This window comes from Phalaenopsis equestris, unplaced genomic scaffold (genome assembly GCF_001263595.1).
Source record: "Phalaenopsis equestris unplaced genomic scaffold, ASM126359v1 Scaffold000287, whole genome shotgun sequence".
Lineage (NCBI taxonomy): Eukaryota > Viridiplantae > Streptophyta > Magnoliopsida > Asparagales > Orchidaceae > Phalaenopsis > Phalaenopsis equestris.
Genome location: NW_018164729.1, coordinates 1,323,970 through 1,349,024, shown reverse-complemented (window position 1 = coordinate 1,349,024; position 25,055 = coordinate 1,323,970). Strand labels below are relative to the sequence as shown.

Sequence of the window (25,055 nt, the reverse complement as noted above, 5' to 3'; positions counted from 1 at the left end):
TTTACAATCATAGACATAATTCTCATGTATTTAAATATCTCACATCAAAACTTTCATATTTACACTTATAAAACTCAAATGTTTAAAATCACATGAAAAAAAAAATACTATTAACATTTTTTGAAGCCAAATACATACTTTTCATGAAGAAATTTAAAACATCATAGCGCTATGTACATTGATATGGAAATTTAGGGGTGATGTATATAAATACATAAGAGTTGTATGCTATCTATGCAAATTTCTCATTTTAAAATCACTGAACAACCTTTCTCACCCTCAAAACTCACCCCCGGCTCTTCTGGCCTACCTCCACGAGTGAACGGTCACTTCTTGGGTCACTTTTAGTGGCCATTTAACAGTGTCCACCGTGTGATCTAAAGCACCATCAACGGCCAGGCCAACCAAGTATTGCCATATGAACGGCTGTGATTTCTCCATACAGTAATGGAAGATTAAAATAATGTAATATTTATTTTCCAAATATAATCTAATATAATATAAAAAATAATCAAGAGAAAAAAAAAGAGTAGAAAGAGAATCCTTCCTGCCTCCCATTCTCTCCCTCTTACCCTTTCGCCGAAATGAATGGCGAGAGCTGCAAGAGCTAAAATGCTCCGGAGCCAACCTTCCGCTACAGTGCACCTCTTCTTCTTCCTCCTGACTATCGATCTCGCCGTCGTCTGTGACCTCGGGTTATGGAAGTTTGGATCCTAAGGGCGGCGATCGCCTTTGTGTTGATCTGTGGTGCTGTGCTAGCTGACGCCGGTGTTTCGCCGGAGGGCTGCCGCCGGATTTCGGCCGGCGAGTCGATACTCATCCCGCCGGAAACTTGCTCCCTTCTGGATGTTGGGCCGGTTGGTGTGGAATTTCCTGGGGTTGTGGAGGTTTGCATCTTACTATTTAGGGTTTTTGTACCTCTTTAGTTTGATCTTTGCTATCTAGCTCGTATTGTTAGTTTGGGTTGCGGGAATGATTGATCGTTTGGAAATGAATAGAAGTCTTTTCCAATTTTCTTAACTTCCTTTATTCAATTCGCCTTGTTTTTTTTTTTTTTTTGTTCTTTTGGATATTTGAGCCATTAATTTTTGGCATACATTAATGAAATGTTCATTTAAGCATTGAGGTGGAATATAAGTTCTAGGATTACGTCAATTAGTTTTAAAGGATGGGAACTGAACTTTTTTCAAAAGTTAAGGAGAAGCCTAAAAAGTAAACACTTCTGCAAATGATGAAGCTAAATGTCCGTAAGATGTTTGACTTTAATTTAAACAAAAGCTAATCATATATGTTGATTGAAATGGCCGAAAAAATCATTATTGTTTTGATATAGAATTTTTTATTTTTCATTTAAATTTTAAATCATCATATTTAAAAATAATAAGCTATATATGAGTAATTTAATCAAACGTTAGAGGCGAAAATCATGTCTTAATCAAAGATATAAAAATAGAAAAAAATGTTATTTTTAACAATTATTTAATGAGAATTTAGAAGGAAATTTATTTCAGAAGCTTAAAATAAAGTGAATAATGGGATAAATTATAGATTTATCTCAAAGAGTGAATTATAAAAAGCTTTGGAAAGCATACATAAATGCAATGCTTTAGTTTTTAGATGAGATAACAATTGTGATTTTAAAAATTGTGGGGGGATGTTATAATGGTTTTATCAAGAATTGTTTTATTAATGAATTCTTAATGTCTAAGATGATGCCAAATATTTGGAAAAGAAGCATTTTAATACCAACAACTAATAAAAAATTAGTTGGTTAAGATTGTGATAATTATTCAGTAATCGAACTAATGAGTTATTAGGTGAATTCATAAGAGCGAGTAAAACCATTCCATTAATTTTGGAAAATCATTAAAGTTTTTGGCTAAAAAGATCTACCTTTGAAGTTCTTTTTTTTTTTTTTTTGGTGCTAAGAAATATATCGTAAAAGTATAGAGATTAGAAGAAGTTCTTTCAGATGTTATGTGAACATGAGTATTGTGTAGTAAGAAAAAATGTTTCTAAGTTGAACCTAGAAGAAATAAGAATGCTTAGATAAATGTGTGAATAAAATAGAAAGAATAATTGAATGATTATATCAATGAAAGGCAAGTAGTATTAGCGTCTATTAAAGATGCGGTCATTAAAACTAAACTTAGGTAGTCTACACTTACAGCAAAGAGTGGGAAATGTATTCATTAAATAAGTGGATTAAATTAGTGTCGAATGATAAAGTAAAATAGGTTGATATCAGATATTATAAATAAAAAAAAATTAATTAATTTCTGAAGAATAGATTTAACATTTTTTACTTCACTCAGTAGGAATGAATATAAAATGATGATTCATAAAGCCAATTCCACTAATGATGATAATTATGGTGATATTAATTAACTTATAATGAAGGTTAGTGAATGAAATCATGTGACTTCCAGTGGTGGGCAGAGCACTATTTTGAACCTGCAATTCCTTCTAGCATTTGTTTTTTGTTTTGTGTGTATTCTATAGCCTACTTTTTTGAGATTGTATATTAAGTGTAAATTCAATGAATCTACCATTTGCATTGTGGTCTTTCTTGCAGAGTGATATATATATATATATTGCATTTTGATAATTTAAACAGTTTGTTTCCTTTTTCATATATACTTTAATAGGGAGATGAGATTGCGTTGCAGAGGGCGGCAAGTATAGTGATCTCAAAGAAAGACCAGTATGTTGCTGTGCTCTTTTATGCTTCTTGGTGCCCTTTCTCAAAGAAATGCCTACCAAATTTCAACAGTATGGCTTCCCTGTTTCCTACCGTGCCTCATTTTGCTTTTGAAGAATCAGTAATAAGGCCTAGGTAATGTTTGAAGTTAATTTCTATGTAGCTATCCTGCTAGTCAATATGCATGTGGAATTCATATTAGGAAGATTTACATACATACCAACATCCAAACTTCAATTTTTACATGTATATATATCGCGTTATCTATGCATGAAAAGATGTATATTTCACTTTTTAAAAGTTAAAATAGTGGTATTTTGGATGACATAATAAAGAGTTAGATATGCAAATACATAAGAATTGGGTGGTATGTATGTAAATGCCCCTCCATATTAATGACTCAGTGACTTTAAAATTACAGCATTCTCTCAAGATATGGAGTTCATGGATTCCCAACCCTCTTTCTGCTACACTCTTCAATGCCGGTGAGATATCATGGTTCGCGAAGCACTAGTTCCCTCACTGCATTCTACTCTAATGTTACAGGTAAGTGCTACAAATTTTTTATAAGAGAAAATCCGAAGTAAATTATCAAAATGATACCAACATTTTTTAGGCTTTTTATTTTAGTCACTGTTGTTTGATTTAAATCTTCAACTCATTAAGTTTAAATCAACTTTGTTCTACCATCAACTGTTTTATCTTTAGACAAAAATGAATTCAGGGGTGATATAATTGATATTATTTTGAACTTTTTATAATCAATGCCACTACTCAATACTAGTTCAAATAAATGAGATTGATCTTTAAAAATTTAAATTTCTTTCATGAAAATTTTATTTCTGCCAATTTTTTATCCAAAGAAATGGCAAACTTAGCCGTAGGATCAAATTATTCAAATTTAAAGTTAAGAGATTCGATTGCACATGTGAAAAAAAAAATGGATTAAAATGAAGGTACATAAAGAAAAAATTATGTATTTTGCAGTCACGATCAAAATGCTGTCTGATTTTAGGGAAGTTTACATGCATAACAACATATCTTATATCTTAACATATGTAGCACCTAAAGTTTAATAACTACATTTATAACATTTTGTTATTAAAAATCTATGCATGAAGATGTATATTTCACTTTTAAAAGAGTGATAATTGTACGGTACTTTTGGAAATGTGAGAGTTTGTGCTACATATTCAACTATATAAGAATTTTATGGTATGTATGGAACTGCCGCTTGCTTTTATTATCCTTCAGAAGTTTTTTATTCATATCATCAATACCTTTATTTTCAAAGTCCGATCAATCCTATGCAATGAAAGATGCTAATTTATATGGGAACTTAACATACATATCACACAATTCTTATGTATTTACATACATAACATCCAAATTTTGGTATTTACATTTATAAAATCATAAACCTATACACGAAAAGATGAATTTCATCTTTACAAAGATAATGTTCGTGGTATTGTTGATGTGATATAAAAGATTTGAGCTGCATGCATATAAATGTGAGAGTTTAGGTTTTAGGCATGTAAATAAGAATTGTGTGGTGCCTACGTAAATGCCCCTAATTTATATCAGATTCTTTGTCTTGAAGTAAGGCATATCCATCTTCCTCTCAAAATCCTCTCTAACCTTCCCTTCTGCCAAAATGCAGGCATTAAGCCGGCATCGCCGGATAAAACAACCATGAGGAAAGCTGTAAATCTAATAAGCCTCACCGAACAAAACTCCGACCACGAAAACTGCCCATTCTCATGGGCGAGATCGCCGGAGAAATTGCTCCGGCAAGAAACCTACCTCACTCTGGCCTGCTCATTTCTGATACTGAGGCTGATGCACTCCGTCCTGCCGAAGCTGATGGGCTGTTTGATAAGCATGCGGAATTATTCTCAAGTTTTTCTCCACCAGACTAAGCGAGGTTTCGGCAGGCTGAATCCGAGCAGTAGAAGGAATTTGAAGGAAGGTGCGATTAACGCCAAGGCGTGGGCGTCCAAGTCTCTCGCATCTGTGTCAATCGGCGAGCCATCTGGGAGGACTCAATCGTTACTCCAGTGATTGAAACATTATTGTAAAATAGTTCTCTGTTGGAACGTTATTTATGAATTATTGGATTGAAGCTCTGTGCTGGATTTATAAATTCTTGTTGCGGCCTTTTGGTTATGGTTATTAGATAAATTTATTATATTTAAGTTGATAGCTGATTTAGGTTGCGTTTTGGGGGCAGCTGCATTTGTTTCAATAAGCAGCTTTAAAGGTGTTGATGTTGGAAAGTATTTGTTAGTGAAAGGGTATGTCTTTTCGATGATATGTTGGGATGCAATTATTTCTGAGAAGAAATAATAATGCTTTTATGTATATGTGTTAGTAGTAAGTGTACAATTTTCAGAAATAATTTAAACAAAAATAATAGAAATAAGTTTCAACATTAAAATTCATGCTAATCTTATTCACCTCATCAAAATATGAAGCTTTTCTTGTAAACTTAATATAAACTTGAACATCAGAAGATTTCTGACAATCATAAACTCAGGAGAACACAGAACTCATAGCATAAATTCAAGGCACAAGAGACATTCATCGAGAGCGGATATGCATCATAAAACAGCAAGTGCATGACTTTCTCGGAATAAAACCGATGAACGCAAACAAGTTCTGGAAGAAAATATGACATCAAAGCCAAAGAAAAACAAATCAAAAGTAGACCAACTTGTCATCGTAAATCCAAAAAATGTCAAACTCAAGACCAATTACTCAACATAAACCCAAAGCATTGATGTTACTTGGCCCATCGATCCCATGGCAGACTCACCTCACCATTCCAGACTGGCCCGTTCGGTGGTCCGGGCCTGACAACCCCTTGACTGAAAAAAAGAAAAAGGGTTTAGGGAAACTGCAATCAAACCGACCAGCTTAAACTGATTAAACTTCGATTTCAGCAAACCTGCAATCAAACTAACAAGCTTAACGAGATGAACCCAATGAAACCAAAGTTGGTATAATTTGAGTCAAATCAAGCCCTAATTAAGCCATTGAACCACTTTCGAATAATATTAGTGCATTATCATTTGCTCAAACAGATTCCAGATCTGACATACTTGTACACAAATCAAGCTCTTCGATAAGATGAATCCAACAAGCCAAACATCATTCAATTTGAACATTATTAAGACATTTACATGTCCAACAGATACCATCAAATCGAGAGAACCTCTATGGGTCGTATGATGGTGTGGTATGAATTTCTTCGTTATTTGTAATGAGGACTCTATAAATAAAGCCTTATTTCTTCTTGAAAGGTGACTTATAGACCCTGAGCCAAAGGAAGTCGAGAGCCTTGAGAAAAGGGAGTTGAAGTCTGGTATTATGCACTGTCGATCCGACAAAACCTCTTGTACTCGTCGACCACCACCGACTACCATCGGCGACCACCTACTCCTTACAACAAAATACCATGTGAAGCAACAACTGACACCAAATAAACACTTAACAACCTATGAAGCAATGCATCATCTCGATCGACGATGTCTCATAAAGAAGGTGCAACGACACACCTTGAAGACAATAAACCTTGAATACGGTGTAGCATCGTATACTGATAATGGTGTAACAATACACTTCACATATGGTGCGAAGATGCCTCCGGAAGATGGCGCAACGACACATCTCGATAATGGTATAGCAACACACCACACGTACGTGCGACGATGCCTCCCGAAGGCAACGTAACAACAAGCTTCAAATACGGTGCGATGACGTCTTCCAAAGACAGTGTAACAACGCAACTCGAATACAACACAACGACACACCCAGTGACGGTTTAGCAAACTACTATCGGTGCAGTCAGTGACCACCCACAACTATTATGGCTACTAACTACGATCTTTGTGACTAACTACGACTGTTATAACCATCAACCATAACCTCCATGATCAACTACATATGTTGTGGCCCAATTATAATTATTATTACTAAACTACTATTTTATATATATGATTATTAGTTTTGTAATTTATCTTATCTAATTTAAGAAAAGAGTATATATGTGTACTTTTAGTTACATAGTAGATTACTTTGATTAGGTTAAGCCTCATAATTTTTTTCTGAGATAAATAAAGATGCAATTCACTAAGTTAAAACAAATACTATTATACTAAAAGCTCTTAAAATAAAATATTTCATATAAAATAAAATAAAAAATTGAATAATTTTAATAAAAATATCATTTTGCAGACCCAATTCTACCTATATAATTCTGAACACTAATTTCTAAACAAATGCCCATGTAATAAGTTAATTGCCACCTAATCGGTCGCGCATTATATTTTAGTCAAACTATAAATTCTCTATTTTCTAACTTTCATTGTAGGCCTAGAACTGCAAACAGTCCGTGTTGAACCGAGTTATTTTTTTCAGCTTGAGCTAATTTATGAAGAGCTTGTTCGAGCTTGATTTGAACTCAATTCAAGCTTTCAAAGATACATTCGAGCTTGAACTCATTTATAAATATGGTATTCGAGCTCAGGTCAGCAATTCGAGCTCAATTCATATAACAATTATCGAACTTATTAACGAGCAATTTGTTTAACAAAATAAATATGGAACCTTTTCAAGGTTTAATCAAGTCTTACTAGAGTTTTATAGGAGCCATTCATTAAGAAAAAAAAATTCGAGTTATATCAAATGATGTTCATTTAGCTTGAAAATAAAAATTTAAATGTTATTGTTCATGTTATAAATAGAATTGGGCACCAAACAAATGATACAATAGGGGATTAAAATTCGCCAAAACATATAAATAGAATTAGGCATCAATTAGTAAAGCGGCATGACATGAATCTGTTTTGCATACAGCAGCAGGCATATTATAAAAAGAAGTAAATACATAACTAGGCCCAATAACTACATGCCAGTGAGTCAAAAATACCCACCAATCTTCGGCATCCGTAAAAACAACGCGATTTGCAACAGCTGGTGTTGGAGGCTTATGAGGAAAAAGTGCTGCACTAAACAAATGCAGAAACCTCTGCTCCAACTTCGCCAGCAGGAACGAGAGCGACTGAATGCTTCATGTTACTTTCCACAAGTGTAGCAGCTAGCGATTGCTTAGGTAGTTGTTGACCAGATCGGAGTTGACACTAAACTGGTACGGATCCTCCTACAAAATTGCTGCCTGCATTATCTAGAGAGACTGCCATCGGTAGGGAAAAAAGAGGCTCTACACTTGAACGACTCTTCAGAGGACCATGTTCCAAGCGGCTCTGTCTGTATACTGATACAGCTGCCAGGTCAATCAAAAACTACTATTAGTAGTCCCCTAGAATTTTTACATGGGCAATTTATCCCAAAGTCTATAAAAGTGACAAATAAGCTCTCACACTCTTCAAGGTAAGGCTGAATAATCCTCCATAAAGACCATGTCAGTAGATATTAAAAAACTCTGAGACTAAATTAGCACTTTGTAAACTCTGGGACTAAAATGATCTCATATAAAGAATTGGGCAACTATCTTAACACTTTTCTCATAAAATAAGATTGTTTTTAAAATTTAAAATGATGAGAATCCAACTTTCTTTAATATCAGCAAAGTAATACTTCACAAGCATAAGCGGAGCTAGATCAAGGATAGATAAAACAGAGTCTATCAATTCCAGGCGTCCAGTAACAGCTCACGCTTTGATTTGAATTAGCTTGCATGGATGAATGAAGACTTGACGATTGAAAACAGAGCGAAGGATACGGAACCTTCCTCCAAGAAAGCGAAATTTCACGTCTTTCAATCATTTCCAATATCAACTTCTGCAAATCATTGACAGCTTGCTGTCTAGAAAAATCGAGAACACAAACAAAGAGAACTTAGACAAGAGGCTGAACATGTTCATGCATTAAACAGTAAAGCTGTCCGATTTGGATGGATGTGAACCCACTGATAAGTTCAGTACCGGAAACAGATGCAGAGTGATGAAAAGAGCGACGAATAGATGAATGCATCTGCCATGCAAAAGAAGGAAAAGGAGGTTTCTGTGAATTTGACACATAAGGCGATATTGGACGTAATGTCGCCTTAGATTGTCCCAAGAGAAACTTCATGTTTTTTGTGGACAACTTTAGGCGTTTCTTTTGTCGGGTCTCTGGTACATGAGCCTTCCCATATTGCTTCCCGCTATGTTCCGTGCTACATCCAGTAGTTTCCTCAGCATCGCTCTCAACTGCTTCCTCAAGTTCGACTTCAAAGTCCGCATCATTTTCTTCGTCCTCATCGAAAGCTCTCTCTCCTTATCCGCTTGCTCATTCTCATCCCCTTCCAAAAGAACGACAGTAAGAAACTTGTGGTATTCTTCTTCATCTTCTGACTCCTGAAGGAAAGTCTCTAGTTCTTCGAGCGTATAATTTGTAAGCGAATGACAAGCCCTCGCGCGCCTTCAAATAGCATCATCATTAACATCAACAATAGGCACGTTGATGTTTCCATGATTGGAAGTCGCAACATTTTCATTCACGATAGAAATCACTGTTTTCGTTCGTTTTACTCTCTTTTATTTTAGAATGAGTCGTTAGCATGTCAATCATTGTATATTTTTCTTTCTCGAATAAGTCTCTCTTTCAGGTCATATGAACGGTCTGAAAAAGAGAGGAACAGAAAAAGATAGACATACGACAAAGCGACAAACAAGAGAAAACACAAAATGTGGAGAGCCTACGTGCGGTGAACCTCGGAAGGATAAGCCAAGTATGTCCGCACAAACAAGATCGGGCGGAGGCATTTTGGGCCAATATTCAAGAAAGAATGACTATGTAAACTGCCCAAAACCAGATAATCAGGTGTAAGTGTTTGTTATGGGGTCAAAAGTACTCCTAATGAGACATATTACACTTGATTAATTACATCTAGGGGTTTCGTTTATATTATCGTGAACTTTGGGAAATAAGTACTCAAAATAAGTTTATTCCATGTGAGAAAAAACTCAATGTTTCAAAGTTCAAATTAAGTCATCGGGAAGATAGTGAGTATCTCACATCTCGAATGGATAGCAGCTAATCGGCATACGGAGTTAACGGAATAACCATAAGTCATGTCGACGGGGATATCTCAACACATCGAAGCACGTCCGAGCCATAAGGCCGGATAACAAATCGTCAAATCTCAAACAGACGACAGCTCATCGGCATCGGACCATCAAGATGATATCGATGAAGTCAAGAAGCGACAAGACTCAAAGGGGCTCAGCAAAAAGAATGTAGAGTAATCCTAGAAGATAGAGGTAACTGGGTCGGGCTATCACGAACCCGACAACCACAGTTACTAGAACCCTAAGTGTCTGTTTGGGGCAACTGCAACTTATCCAGCTTATCTTGATAAGTTGCTGATCAGCATCTGATCCGGATAAGTTGATTGACTGTTTGATTTGTGCATTTGAAAAACAATTGATTTGCAGTTGTTGTTAGATGAATATAACTCTACACGTGTGCAGTAATGTTGTTTGTAACATAACCGCCATAGCAATATATTTAATACTTGGGAAACAAAAATGAATTCAGAACAATACAAAAAAAATAAGTTAAAGACATAAAAAGTCAAATTTGTAAACATTTATGCATGCACCTAAAAAAAAAGATTTCCATTATTACATACTTACCACTCAATTTCTATGTACGTAAAATTTTTACATATATGTCATCAATGTATGAAAAGATGTATTTCACTTTTTAAAAATTAAAATATTGATATTTTTAATTTCATATGGATCGTCTTCTCACGAATTCAAAACCTCGACGTAGAGAACGCGACCAAGATCATGGGTATGCTCCTCATTCAAGAGCATGGCAAAAAAGAAATGATTCGCCTTGAATTTGGCCCTGAAGCTTTACTTCATTTTGTCGTTCTCAAGGTCCGCAGAGACCTCAAACTCCTTCCTTCTTCCTCACTCACCACGCCTTATGGTGGTGGCACCGTAGCCGGCATTTTCTCCCGACAAAACTTTGCTCGTTTCCTCTCTGTTTCTCCATCAGAAGAGCTTATCGATGAACTGTAGTTGCAAGACCAGCTTTCCTTCATCAGGGAAGGGGGTAACAACGCACGGGTGAGAGCGAAATGTGGTGGGCTTTTTTTCCCGACATGGTTGAAGATTGCCCGAGCCCGAGTGCCGGAGGTGAAGGCGTGCTGCTTTCAAATTCAGTGGGATGGGGAATGAACGGTATGAGTGGATTTAGGTGGAGACCCTGCCTTTATTTTGCAGAGGCTTTTGCAAGAACGGGAATGCTTGTCGATTTCTTCATGATAACGCTGCAGCAAAGCAGGAGTTATGACTTTAGCCTGCAAAGAGCGAGATTTCGGCCTGCGGCTAGCGAGACTTCAGCTTGCGATGACGAGGGAAGCTTCGGTTTACAACAAGGGACTCTTCTCTCTCGACGCGACGAGGGTAACCCCGTTAAAAATTTTCCCGAAATACAGACCGCAAGGCTCGACCCACGGTTCGCATCTAATGTAAAATAAAAAGGTCATTCGTGCATAAGTTGTTCAAACGTTGCATCCAAACGGTGAGGCGACATTTTGAAAACACCGTCGTGGCTGATAAGCTGCCCCAAACATACCATAAGTCTACCCGGTCATGAAGGTAGTCAACCCAACACGTTCTGAGATCTCCGGTCAACAATCCGTGAATTGCGTCGCCCACAGAAACCTCAGTAGCCCTAAGTTTAGATGAAGAAAACTATCATATAACTAAAAGCTGGAACTCCAAGAGGAGGGACTTACATCTGCTAGTGACAAAGATGTCTCAAGAAAGAAAGAGAAGCGGAAGTTCAGCTACAATGTTGGAAATGCTCCCAACAAAAGGATTTATACCCGTCTGAGTAGGGGAATATTCTAACACCCTAGACGTACTAGACAATCATTTATATAAAAGGTATGTTGGGTTAATAAAGTTGGAGAAGTACGGAGACTCCTCCTCGGGACATGCAAATATGAAGGCAGTTATAGGTTCTTAAATATTGTGGAAGACCTATTAATATATGCAGAAAATCAAAGTGCAGTTTTAAAATCCTTAATACTTTAATCCTAAATTTTAATTATCTAGAATGTTTTATTAGAATTTTGTAAATAAAAATAAAAATTTTAAATCCTAAAAAACCTATATTGCATCCTGAAATGTTAAATCATATAAATAAACAAAGAAAATAAACACACATACAGATATGTAAAAAAAGTAAAACAAGTCAAATCAAAATAAAAGGAAAGGTCGATGTCGCTGGGTCGACAACATATCCTAAAAAAGAAAAAGACGGCAGAAGACCTAATTCTATATATCAATGTAAAATACATAATTAAGATACGGAAGGCGAGTATAAGCTCATGGTCCCCTTCATATGATCCTTGCGCCAAACGCCAAGGAACTCATGCAAGTATCTAATTTCTTCTGCAGGACTTTCCTAGACTCTATAAAGTACATAAGAATAGAAAAAAAAAACTCAATGTTGCATGAAATCAAATGTTAGCGGAAAAACTCGCATGCATATAACATATCATGAGTCATGTCTTATAAAAATGGGAGCTAAATAGCACCTACAAGTAAATTATTAGAAATCATTACTTGATCCCCTCATAGCGGTATCTGTGTGTGCACATAGATGCATGACTCTCTGTAGAAAAACGTCCTAATACACCATTAAACATAAGAAACATGCAGTCCCACCACAAACACAGTGCAAAATAAAGTCTGGTTAGGGCAACCAATCTAGCAAACAACAATAGTTAGATATCAAAAAATTTACCTATCAACATAAATCCTAGCCCGACACACTATCTACTGAAAAAGTTGAATAACCTAGTATCTAAGTGCGGGGTAAGTCTTGGTATAGTACGAGTTTGACAGAGTCGTCATGCCGACCCCGTCCTAAAGATCCGAAGGATCTAAAGGGCGTCATGAAGACGGGTGACACAAATTAGATTCATTTAATCTTTAGCACAGTCATACTAGTGTCAATCACGATTACTTAACTCGTATTGTCCACCGGGATCGACCCAACAAGCAATGCTTGTTAAGACATTGTGACTGACACGGGATCACTCTCCTAACGAGTTTGACTCACTAGTCATGCAAATATGCAAATGCAAGTACAAATAGTCATGCGACAGAAATGATGAGTGTAAAGTAAGGCAGTGACTCGGGAAAAAATGGATGCAGTGGAGACAACGACCCGAACAAATGAGTGTGTCGTAGCGACAGCGACCCGAAGATGGGCATGTCGTGGGGGCAGCGACTTAAGAAAGGTTTGCTGAGACGGCAATAACCAAAAGGGATGGGTGTGTCGTTAATGCAACGACACGTGGAAGATGTGCCGAGACGACAGTGACAAAAAGGGATTGGCTTGTTGTGATTGTAGCGGCCTGAGGAAGATTTGTCGAGGCGGCAGTGACCAAAAGAAATGTGCTTGTTGTGGCGATAGCGACACGAGGAAGGTGTGTCGAGGCGATCGTGACAAAAAGGGATGCACATGGCGTGGCGGCAGTAGCCTGAGGAAGGTGTACCGAGGCAACCGTGACAAAAAGGGATGCACATAGCGTGGCGGCAGAAGTCCGAGGCAGCGGCCAAAAGGAATGTGTGTCATGGCAACAACAGCCCAAGGAAGGTATGCCGAGACAGCAGTGACCCAAGTATATGCAATATAGCTAGGTGAACATGCAAAAAAACATGCATATGCACACACAACGTGTAGAGGTGCTAATGGTCGGTCGACCGGGCCGTGGTGGCCGGTCGTACCAAAATGCACGGTTGACCGAGCTGGGGCGGCCAGTCGGAGCGAAGTGAGACTCTCATCAAGCTGGGGCGACTGGTCGAAGCGAAGTGAGACGCTCACCGAGCCGAGGCGGTTGGTCCGAGCAGTGAGATGCTCACCGGGCGGTGGCGGGCGGTCAGAGTGGAGTGAAATGCAACCATGTCCAAAGCAAAATTGAGTGCAATCTGAAGCAAACCAACATGCAAATAATCAACTAGGCTCGTGCTAACGACCTCGCCTAGGAAACTGAGGGTTGACACTTGTGGATTCGCAGCATCACCTTCTCCAGCTTTGGCGTGACAATGTGGAGGGCTTCCTTCTCGATTTCTCATAGGGAAACTCTCCACTGTTCGTAAGACGGATTAGCTACAAAACTTTTTCCGCTATACGAACGCCGATCTTATAGAACGGACTAGCTACAAAGCTTTTATGGTCCTCTAAGATCGAGCTCAACTAATTCCTCCAAGGGGGATTCTTGGGAGGATTAAGATCACCAAAGCCGTGGGAAATTGGGATTTCAACCCGCAGTGATTAAGGCCTAAGGCTCACAAAACGAGGGATCGCTCGGCTTCAAATAGAAGTTGTCAAAGCATGAGATTTCTGACTTACGACTCCCTCTAAGAATTCAACGATCAATCACATAGGCACAACTTCGCGCCGACGCACGCACCCAGTGTTGGCGATCAAACTCACACGCCTAAACACCACTAATCTTAAGACTGACTAAGAGTTTCAGAGGAATCTCACCATTGTGACTGTTGCGGACGCGTTCACTTTGCTTGCTCCAAGCTCGCTCTCTCGCCAAAACGATACAGGTCATATACATCGCAACGAATGAAGACGGGAGCTAATGAGGGCAAGAGACTCATTTTGCAGCGAATCTCGTAATGAAACAAAAAAAAGAGCATATGAGATATGTTAGTACGCAAAAATAAATAATCATAACATATGAAAATGCAAACGAAACATATACCTTAGCAAGAGGAGTCGTTCGACACCAGCAAAAGAGAGGAACCCACAACTATACTGACAGAAAGAAGCGCAGGCGAAAATCTTTTCCGCGAGGTGGAAGACCTTGGACCTCCTGGAACAGCGACGTCGCTCTCTATCCAACGACGTTGAGGTCCTCCGACGAAGCGTCCAACCACTGGAAATGAGACACGACGAAGCGACGGAGCTAGTAGGCCGGTAGCAAGCAAGCAGAACGAAAAACACAAGGAGGAGCGTGCAGAATCCGAGGTTGTGCTAGAGTGGGGCTGGTTTGTCACGAGCTCAACACCGACAAGGGAGGATGCCGGTTGGATGTCGCTGGCGAGGAGGAGAGGCCAGAAAGGGGCTGGCCGAGATGGAGAAAACACAAAAAAAGGGCTGCAGTCGGCCACGAAGGGGAGCTCAGCGCCGGCGTTGCCTGTGCATGGTGTAGAGCTGAGGATGGCGAGAGTTCGGCGTCGGCGTTGCCGCGACACGGGGTAGAGCTAAGGATGGCGAGAGCTCGGCACCGGCGTTTGAGGAGAAGCAGAGCTTTGCCGGCGAGAAGGCGAACAGGCAACGAGGCCGGTCGAGAAGGATAGGAAAGAGAAAAAGTGGCGCTGGTGGGTTTAGCCGGCGACTGGAAGGGCTTCAACGAGCTAGAGGGAGGTCCGACGGTGGGCTTTGCCGATAAAGAGGGAGATCCGGCAGGTGCGGCTCGAGAAGAGAGGGGCAGGCGACGTACAGGATAGGATTGAGAGAGACAGAGAGAGCAACGTGTGGGTTAGAGATAGGATATAATAGAATTTTTTTTATTTTATTATTACATTACATTATTATTACATAATAATAATAATAATAATATTATTATTATTATTATTATCATTCCATCATTTTTCGTCCGGACACGGCCTCGTGGTGAAATGAATGTTCACCTTAGATAAAATCGACGTTCTAGATGCACTCGTGCTGTGCGTTTCGTCATCTGAGTCGTTCGGACCACGTTTTCGGCGATTGGGTAAAAAACGATAATTTGCACATTTTTAGCCCGTCCTTGAAACAATAGCGAAGTGGACATCATCACTAAGTGAAATCGACATCTCAGACGCACTCGTGTTATCTGTTTTTCATCCCAGGTCATCTGAACAAGCTTACTGGTGGATGGGCTAATTTGAGCCAGTTTCCGGCACGACGCGACAAGTAACAGCTGTTGGCCCGACCGAAGCCATCTGAGGCACGAAATGCCGACCAGCTTCACCTAGGCGAAAGCCAAAACCCAGTAAAATAACTCTGGCTACGTGCCCCTCACATGCACCGAATGATCCTGGGTGGCTGTCTAGACTACGAGATGTTACAGACAGATCGTTAACTATCCTGAGTCATGTAGGTGATCACCCTAAACTCCCGCGGACAAAGTTACGACAGTCTCCAACGCCAGCACCAAACTCCAGCCAACCTCAGCTCTACCGCGTGTCGAGGCAACATCGACGACAAGCTCCCTTTCGTGTCCGACCGCGAGCCCTTTTTTGTGTTTTCTTCGTCTCAACCGGCCACTTTCCGACATCTCCTAGTTGGCGACATCCAGCCGGCCTCCTTCCTTGCCGGTGTTGAGCTCGTGACAAACCAACCACGCTCCAGGACACAGCCTCAGATTTTGCACGCTATTCCTTGTGTTTTCCATTACGCTTGGGTGTTGCTTACGTTCTAGCTCAACCGCTTTGTCGTCTTGCATTTCCGGTGGTTTGACACTTCGCCGGAAGACCTCGACGACGCTGAACAGCAAGCGGCGTCGCTGTTCGAGGAGCAAAATCTTCCACCTCGCTGGAAATGCCTCCGGCGGCGCTTCTTCTCGCCGGCATTCTCGTGGGTTCCCCTCCTTTGCCGACGTAAAGCAACCCCTCTCGCTAAGGTATATATTTCGTTATCATTTTTATATACTATGATTATTTATTTTTGTGTACTAGTATACATGATTATGATCTTTCTCGTATTTTATTGCGAGATTCGTTGGAAAGTTAATCTCTCTTGCCCTTATTACATCCCGTCTTAATTCGTTGCGATGTACAGACCCGTGGTCGTATTAGCAAGAGAACGAGCTTGGAGCAAAAAAAAAGAACGCGTCTGCAATAGCCTCAGTGTATAGATTCCTCTGAAACTCATCGTCAGCCTTAGAATTAGTGGTGTCTAGGCGTATGGGTTTGAAAGCCCACACGGGGTTCGTGCGCAGTGTGCGTCGGCGCGTCGACGTGCATATGTGATTGATTGTCAATTTCTTAGAGGGAGGAGGTCATAGGTTAAGAATCTCATGCTTTGGTCACTCCTATTTTAAGCCGAGCGATCCTCCATTTTGTTTGTCTTAGACCTTGATCCCCAATAGTTGAAATCCCAATTTCCCACGACCCCTTAGAGGGATTAGTTGAGTTCGATCTTAGAGAACGAGAAAATTTTTGTATCTAGTCCGTCCTGTAAGAACGTGGGCGTTGGTAGAGCGAAAAAAGCTTTGTAGCTAGTTCGCCCTACGAACGTTGAAGAGTTTCTCATATGAGAAATCGAAGGGGGAAGCCCTCCACATTGCCACGCCAAAGCTGGAGGCGGCGATGTCGCGAATACAATAGTGTCAACCCTAGGTTTCCTAGGTGAAGTCACTAGCACGAGTCTGGTTGGCTATCTATATGTTGGTTTGTTTCGTATTGCACTCATTTTTTTTTGCATGTTAGCATTTCACTTCACTTCAACCAGTCGCCTCAGTCCGGTGAGCATCTCACTTTGCTCTGACCGGTCGCCACGGCCTGGTGAGCATCTCACTTTGGTCGGACCGGCTGCCCCATCCAGGTTAACCGTGCACTTTGGTTTGTTTGTCCACCACGACCCGGTCAACCAGCCACTTGCACCAGTGTACGTTTTGTGTGTACATATACATGTTTGTTTGCATGTTTACATACCTATATTGCATATCCTCAGGCCACTACCGCCACGACACACTTTCTTAGGGTCGCTGCCTTCACGACACGCCCATCTCTTTTGTTCTCTGCAGTCTCGTCACACCTTCCTCGGGTCGCTGCCACCACAAAACGTCCATCTCTGGGTCATTGCCACTACGACACACCCATTTGTTAGGGTCGCTGCCTCCACGGTATGCCCATCTTTTCCTGAGTCACTGCTCCTTCTGTCACATAACTATCTGCACTTGTATTTACATGTTTACATACGTAACGAGTTAGGCTCGTAAGGAGAGTAATCCTGTATCATGTCTAAACGAGTATTGCTTCCTGGGTCGATCCCGGTGAACAAAGCGAGTTAAGTCATCGGGATTGACACAAATATAATTGTACTAAAGTTTCAATTGATAAAACCTGTGTCACCTCTCTTCGTGACGCCCTTTAAATCCTTCAGATCTTTATGACGGGACCGGCATGATGACCTCATCAAAGTCATACTATACCCAGACTTATCCCACAATTAAATACTAGGCTAATGCACTTTCAAGGTAAATGGTGTGTCAGGCTAGGATTTAAGTTGCTAGGAAGTCTTTTTGATGTCTGTCTATTATTCTTTGCTGGATTTATTGTCTTAGCTAGACATCTTTCTTTTACATTCTGTTTGTGGTGTGACTGTATGTTGTATATGTATGGTAATGTGTTAGAACGTTTTTTTACAGGCAGTCATGTCTCTATGTGCACACACAGGTACGGTTATGGCAAGAGCAAGTAATGATTTCTAACAATTTGTTTGCAATGGCTATTTAGCTCCCCTCTTATAAGACATGGCTCATTATACGTTATATGCATGCAATTTTTCCCGCTAACATTCATTTTCATACAACATTGAGTCATTTTCTTTTTCTATGTACTTTTTAAAGTTAATGAGAGTCTTGTAGCAGAAATAAGATACAAACACGGGTTCCGAGGAGTTTGACGCAGGAATCACATGGAAAGGACCATGAGCCGAGTCCGTGCCCCATATCTTAATTCTGTATTTTTAAATTAATGTATAGAATTATGTCCGGACATGTATATGCGGAGTCCGACCGTTTTTTTTCTTTTCTGCAATATGTTGTCGATCTAGCGGTAGCGGTGTTTCCTATTATTTTGATTTGACTTGTTTTACTTTTGTGACATGTATGCATGCCTATATGAATGTATGTGTGTATATTTTCGTTGTTTCTTTCTGTGATATAGGATTTCACGATGCAATATATGATCTTTAGAATTTAAATTTCTAAAACATTTTCTACAAAATCATAAATAAAACATTCAATAAAATAAAATTTTGGGATCAAAATATTCTTGATTTTAAAATTGCACTTTTATTTCTTGCATATACTAATAGGACCTCTATAATTCTTAAGGATCATTCTAGATAACTGCATTCATAATTTACATGTCCCGATGAGAAGTTCTCGTGGTTCTCCAACCTGACTAGCCCAACATACCTTTTATATAGATGGTTATCTAGTGCACATGGGGTGTTAGAAGGCTCCCCGACCTAGACGGGGTATAAGTCCTTTTGTTTTGAGTGTTTCCAGCTTTGTAGCTGAACATCCGCTTCCCTTCCTTTCCTGAGACATCCTTGCTACTGGCAAGTGTAAGTCTCACCTCTTGGAGCTCCAACTTTTAGTCATAAGATAGAGCTTTCTTCCTCTGACCTTAGGGATACCGACTTTCAGGCGAACGACGCAATTCACGGATTACTGATCGGGAATTTCAAAATATGTTGGGTCGACTACCTTCACGACCTAGTAGACTTAGGTACTAGTAGCTGTGGACGACGGGTTTGTGGTATCCCGACCCAGCTAATTCTATCTTCTAGGATTACTCTTCCTTCTTTTTGTTGAGCCATGTCGTTTCTTGACTTCTTCAATATCATCTTGATGGTCTGGGGCAGTTGAGCTGCCGCTCGGTTGGATAAGAAAATTTTTCCTCTGCCCTTATGACTTGGCCCTTATGACTTGGACGTCCTTCAACGTGTTGGGATATACCCGCCAAGATGATTTATGGTTATTACGTGAGTTTCGTATGTCATTGAGTCGCTACTCTTTCGGGATGTGAGATACTCTTTGCCCACTTACTTAACATGAGCTTTGAAGCATCGAGACTTTTCCCACACGAAATAACTTTCCTTTGAATAACTATTACCTCAGGTTCACAATAATATAAGCGAAACTCCTTTTATTGACAGTATTTTTTGGTACCCCCAATATGTAATTAATCAAGTAAGATATGTTCACTTGGGAGTGCTCTTGACCCCAGAACAGACACCTACATTTGACTCTTGTTTTGGGTAGTTTACGTAGGCATTCTTTCTCGGATATTGGTCCAAGAAGCATCCGCCCAAACAAGGGCCGTTCATATGACCCGAAAGAGAAACTTATTTGCGAAAGGGAAATATACGACGATCGAAAAACTGACGACTTCTTCTAAAATAAAAGGGAGAAAAACGAACGAAAACAATTACTTCGTTGTGTGCTCCAATACATATTAACATTTGTAACTTTGTGATTGATTTCTCAGAGGAATTATCAAATTGCATTATGGATTCCTCATCCTCATTTATGGATTCTTGGCTGTAACTCTACATCCACTCCTCCACTCTTGAAGATGAAATGCTGACTTTTCTATCTAGAGAGCCTTGGATACGTATACTGACATTATCGCTTGTACCTTCATCTTCAGAACTCAAACTAGAAGAGGCTTCTGAAAGTGTTTCTCCTCTCAAAAGTGGATTGAAGTCCAGGTCATCCTCTTCTTCGTCCTCTTGAACTTCCATATGCATATTATCACCCATGAGCACAATGTTTCCAGCTAAAAACTGTGGTTGGCTTGATTCATATGCCCTGCCAGTTTAAGGTAGCAATTATATTATACTACATCACACGAGTCTACTTAAAAATCATAAAAAAGATGCATTATCAAGGAATATAAAAAAATTTAGTTTGCAAAAGGTTCCAACAAACAGTGCATGTTCAAAATAAAAGCTCATGAAAGCAACAGTTACTGTGCATTAATAAAATGTAGTTTCCAAAAGATGAGTACAAAAATATATAAATTCAATAAACCGCAAAAAAAATAAATACAACAATTATGCACTTCAAATTACTTGAACTTGCAAAGGAAAAATATAATATAAATGCTTAAATAATAGGCAAAACTAAGAACAGTACCATTATCGATAAAAAAACACACTAGTTAAGTTGGAGTAGTTGCTTTATCATTTCTCAGTCCAAAACTGTTATTTTTCAAACGCAAATCTAAAAAAATAATAATAATACCAATAGAAAATTAAGCAATTTAACAAATATAAAGAGCCATCATGTCATACAATCGGTAATCACCCAGTAACAACACAGTCAAAACTATATTAATTACAAAGCATAAAAGAGTTTATTATATTTCAATATCATCAACAAATGCTTCACCACGATATCACATTGATCTCAGCTAGACACCCATACGTGCAAGAATTATTTATGCCTCAAAAACTGCAAAATCTTAATAAAATATTTTAAAATATATAAGAAACTCTGCCAGTCAAATAAGCAAGAGGCTAATAAGAAAAAGAATTCAGGCAAAAATTACAAGATGAAAATGAAGCATCTATCCAGCGAACACAAACGAGTATTAAAAATATTTAAAATCAAATGTGGTTATAACAGATAACTGATGAAAAAATTAAAAAAAGAGAAAATTATATACATAACACACAATTCGTGTATATTTAAATATCTAAGACCCGAAGTTTGATATTTACGCTCATAACACATTGCTGCCATAAGACTATGCATGAAAAGGTGTATTTCACTTTTAAGAAGATAGTGATGGCCCTTTTCATATGATGCTATAGATTTGAGTAGTATGCATGTAAAAAATGAATCTTTAGGCGTTCGATATGTAAATACATAGGAATTGAGTGGTATGTATGTAGATGCCACCAAAAAATAGGGCTTTGAGTTTGGGAGTGAATAACTATACTAAAAAAATATAAATAATGGAACAAAGATGTGTGACATTGTAATGAAATTTAAAAAAGAATAAAAGAACAAAATAGAAGTTATTCATGTAGTGCTTCCGAAGATTCATGGGATCATTCATACAAAACAAAGAATAGTCTGAGCTGCCAAAAAATGTGAAAGATAGAATGGAGCCGCAAAAGTTTCCAAAATGGCCAGAAAACTCTCTCAAAAATGAAAAATTTGAACTTCTACCAGGGAGGAAGGATGGCATGATTAATATGAAATTGAATTTGATATGTTCCTCCCAATGTTTCGTGGAATTTGGGTATTTCCATGGATCCTTCTTTCTGAATATTGCATGATCTAAATATGCTTCTCCCGTTGTCCCCGAAAAGTCAAGTATTTCCACTTCTGAGATATTGGGTGTTTGGTAGCATTTTTTTAACCGGATTTAACCATGAATTTAACATAAATCCTGCCAGCACTAAAGATGTGAAATTTAAATCCCGTGCTCCAAAAAATCGAATATATGTTGGTTCCGTCTAATTTTCTACGTAAATTTGGATTTACTCAATCTTATTCATGGAGAGATTTAAGAGCATTGGCTCATGAGCATTTCACTGTCAAAAAATTGATTTGATAAATCCAAATTTATCGGATCCGATTTAGAGTAAATTCGGGATGCAACCAAATACCGCCTTAAGATTTGGTTTAAAAAATTAGGGAGAATTACATATGATGCATACTAGAAAATTTGCGACAGTAGAGTAACAGACTATCATCTTAGCGTTGTACGAAAGTTCAGCACACACACAGATGAAAGAGAAACAAGTGGTGATAACTCCAAAAGTTTTTGCGTGAAAAACCTGTAAGGGAAAAACCACGGGGTCTGGCCGAGTTGCGGAAATCCACTATTGATTGTTGATTACAGGAATCCCTAGTCCCACAGACGGGAAATGGTAACTATATCTTTTAGATTACAACGTCGACTGACAGCGCCTGGTTAGTGGTGATCGATGGTGGTTAGTGGTAGTCGATGACGGTTGTCAGAAGTTGACGACGGTCGGCGGTGGTCAACGGTGGTCGGCGGTGGTCAACGGTGGTCGGCGGTGGTCGACGACGGAGGTCAGCATTGGTCGACGACGGAGGTCGGTGGGGGGGCCGGGCCGCAGCTTACCCTTCAGACCTCAGACTCTCTCTCTAGACTTCAGTGGGGGTCTATTTATAGTGTTTTGGGTGCAATTAATGCAAGAATATCAACCATTTTGATTGGGCGGTCCAGAGAGTTTCCTCTCATCATGCCGCATTTAATGGATATTTGAGTGTCTTAACGATATCAAAATTGAGTGATATAGGACTCGTTGGATTCGTCTTATCGAGCATCTCGATTCGAGCATAAACTTGTCAGTGTCGACATCTGTTTGATCTTCCAAATGTATCCAGAAATCTTCCAATAGTGGTTTAATGACTTGATCTGAGCTTGATTTGACTCAGATTGGACTAGTTTTCATATCATTAGGTCCGTCTCATCGAGTCGGTCATTTTGACAATAAGTTTGCTGAAATCGGAGCTCTGAATGACTTTTTATCAAGATTTAAATGTTTATTGCTTAAAATACCGTCTTGAAAATTGTGATATGCTTTGAGATTCGTGCCAGATGATGAAAATTTGTTGGTGACTAATTAACATACATACCTCAAAATTCTTTTGTATTTAAATATCTACAAACTCATTCTTAATGCATATTTATATAACAACTTGATCCATAAATTACTTCAAAAACACCGCTAACTTATCTAATGTGAAATACAGATTTTGTGATTTAAGCACTTATGTCTCATACGAGTAAATATAAATATTTAGAAATCAAATACATGAGAATTTTGTGGAATGTGCGTAAATCCCTCGTATAGATTCCAGGTTTTCTTCCTACAAAAGCAAATTTAGCAAAAATAAAACCCTAACCTGCGTGTTAACGGATTTAGAGCAGGTTTTACGCTGGATTTAACCTAAAAAATATTGCCAGCCTGTCATTTTTAACAACATAAAGCCTCGGATTCGATAGATCCCGAATTTATTAAATCCCTTGAATCGGTGGATTTAGTAAATCCGGGACTGACGATTCGCGCGAAAAAGAAGAAGTGAAGTTACCTTCCTCAATGGTTTCGGGTAGGAGAGGAGCTGAAGGAGGAGGAAAATGGGTTCGGATCTCTGTAAGCCACAATCCCTTCGTAGCGTTCCCAGCTAGCTCCAATGGCGTGAGCTCGGTCACGAAGGCCATGGTTTTGAACGAAACAGAGAAAAGCGAGGGATATGCGAGGGTTTCGAGCTGAAGAGGAGTGATTGTACTCGAGGTGTCCTGTGGTAATTATTTAATTTAATTTAATTTATTTATTTTAATTGATTAATAAATAATAATTATTTAAAATATTACCCGCTTAATTATAATTAAATAAAATTATATCTATTATTTAATTATTAATCAGTAAAAAATGAATATTAATTTTTTATTTAATCACTAAGTTTATAGGTAATTTATTAATTAATATAATTAAAAACTAACTAATTATCTTTATAGATGTTAAATTTCTATTTAATAATTAAATTAATAAGATGTCTTAAAAATTATTTAGTTTAATAAATATGTAATTATTAATTATTATAATTTGAAATATAATATTAATTAAATTTAAGAAGCCAGTAAATTTTGACTATTTTGAAATGTTTACCAAGCCAATTGTATTGAATCTACTAAATCCTACTGTGATTTTTTTCTTAAAGCCTATAATTGATTTTTAAATTTTGGCAAAAACTGACAAACTTATTATAATTTTTGATATTCAACCCTTTTAGAATTTATTAAATCTGAATTTATAGGATTTATTTGATCCTACTAAATTAAATCTCATTCATTGGCAACAAAGATTTAGAAGAATGGAACACTATTTTCGATCGAAGAAGTTTTTAACCAAAATGGCTCTCAACTCGTTTCATGGACATGCAAAACAAAAGTTTAAGCCTTAGAAGATATAAATGCCTAATTTATCTAAATGCCTATGAAGACAATCAAAATTTAGATTCCCCATAATAACATACAAGGAAGAAAAAATCTTTATTGGTCAATGGATTGAGACCACTACAATTTAATTGGAGGACAATAAATTTTTAATGATGATTAGGGCCCGTTTGGGGTAGTTTATAAGTGCAGGTAACGTTTTCAAAACGTCGCCGTACCGTTTGGTTCGTGCGTTTCGTCAGCTTATCCAAAATCGCGTTTGGGCCCGCGGGCTGCGTTCAGGATAAGCGCACAAGCTGTCCTAAACGCACCCTAAGAAAATCAACGATGAAAGCCCAAATTTTAGAGAAAGCGAAAGTTTTATTTTTTTTTATTTTATTATTTTATAGGAGCAAGTTCTAAAAAAATGTTGGTGATTCTTACATATTGGGATTTCTTTTAATCATACTTCCATCAAGTTTATTGCAAATATCAATGTACATATAATGAATAACTTCATTTAGGATAGGCCCCATTAGGATTTTGGCGTTATTGGTTTTTTTTTTTTACTTTTATTTTTTTTTTAACTCTAGAGTACCTTATAAATTATTTATTTATTTATGTTTGCAATATCTTCACGAAAAACTAAAATGTATAAA

The 25,055-nt window shown here is 38.3% G+C and overlaps 2 protein-coding genes across 3 annotated transcripts; one reads left to right on the top strand and one right to left on the bottom strand.

Annotated features, from left to right (window-relative positions):
- The first annotated feature begins 533 nt into the window (after positions 1-533).
- On the top strand, positions 534-4,852 carry LOC110025080 (5'-adenylylsulfate reductase-like 3). The gene is made up of 4 exons (XM_020725343.1): positions 534-887; positions 2,649-2,836; positions 3,123-3,247; positions 4,365-4,852. Exons 1-4 carry the CDS (start codon positions 699-701, stop codon positions 4,763-4,765), a joined length of 903 nt encoding a protein of 300 aa, XP_020581002.1. The 5' UTR covers positions 534-698; the 3' UTR covers positions 4,766-4,852.
- A 2,650-nt stretch (positions 4,853-7,502) lies between these two features.
- On the bottom strand, positions 7,503-23,747 carry LOC110025012. Of its 2 annotated transcripts, XM_020725241.1 has the most exons (5): positions 23,681-23,733; positions 23,553-23,628; positions 23,367-23,410; positions 20,113-20,285; positions 7,503-7,988 (listed from the first exon to the last, which is right to left on the bottom strand). In XM_020725241.1, coding segments are annotated over exons 1-5 (438 nt in total). In that variant the 5' UTR covers positions 23,683-23,733; the 3' UTR covers positions 7,503-7,845. The 2 variants fall into 2 exon arrangements, 1 of the variants encoding a protein (XP_020580900.1); XR_002294073.1 differs by lacking the exons at positions 7,503-7,988; positions 23,367-23,410 and having other exon boundaries at positions 20,114-20,285; positions 23,553-23,747.
- Positions 23,748-25,055: the final 1,308 nt, after the last annotated feature.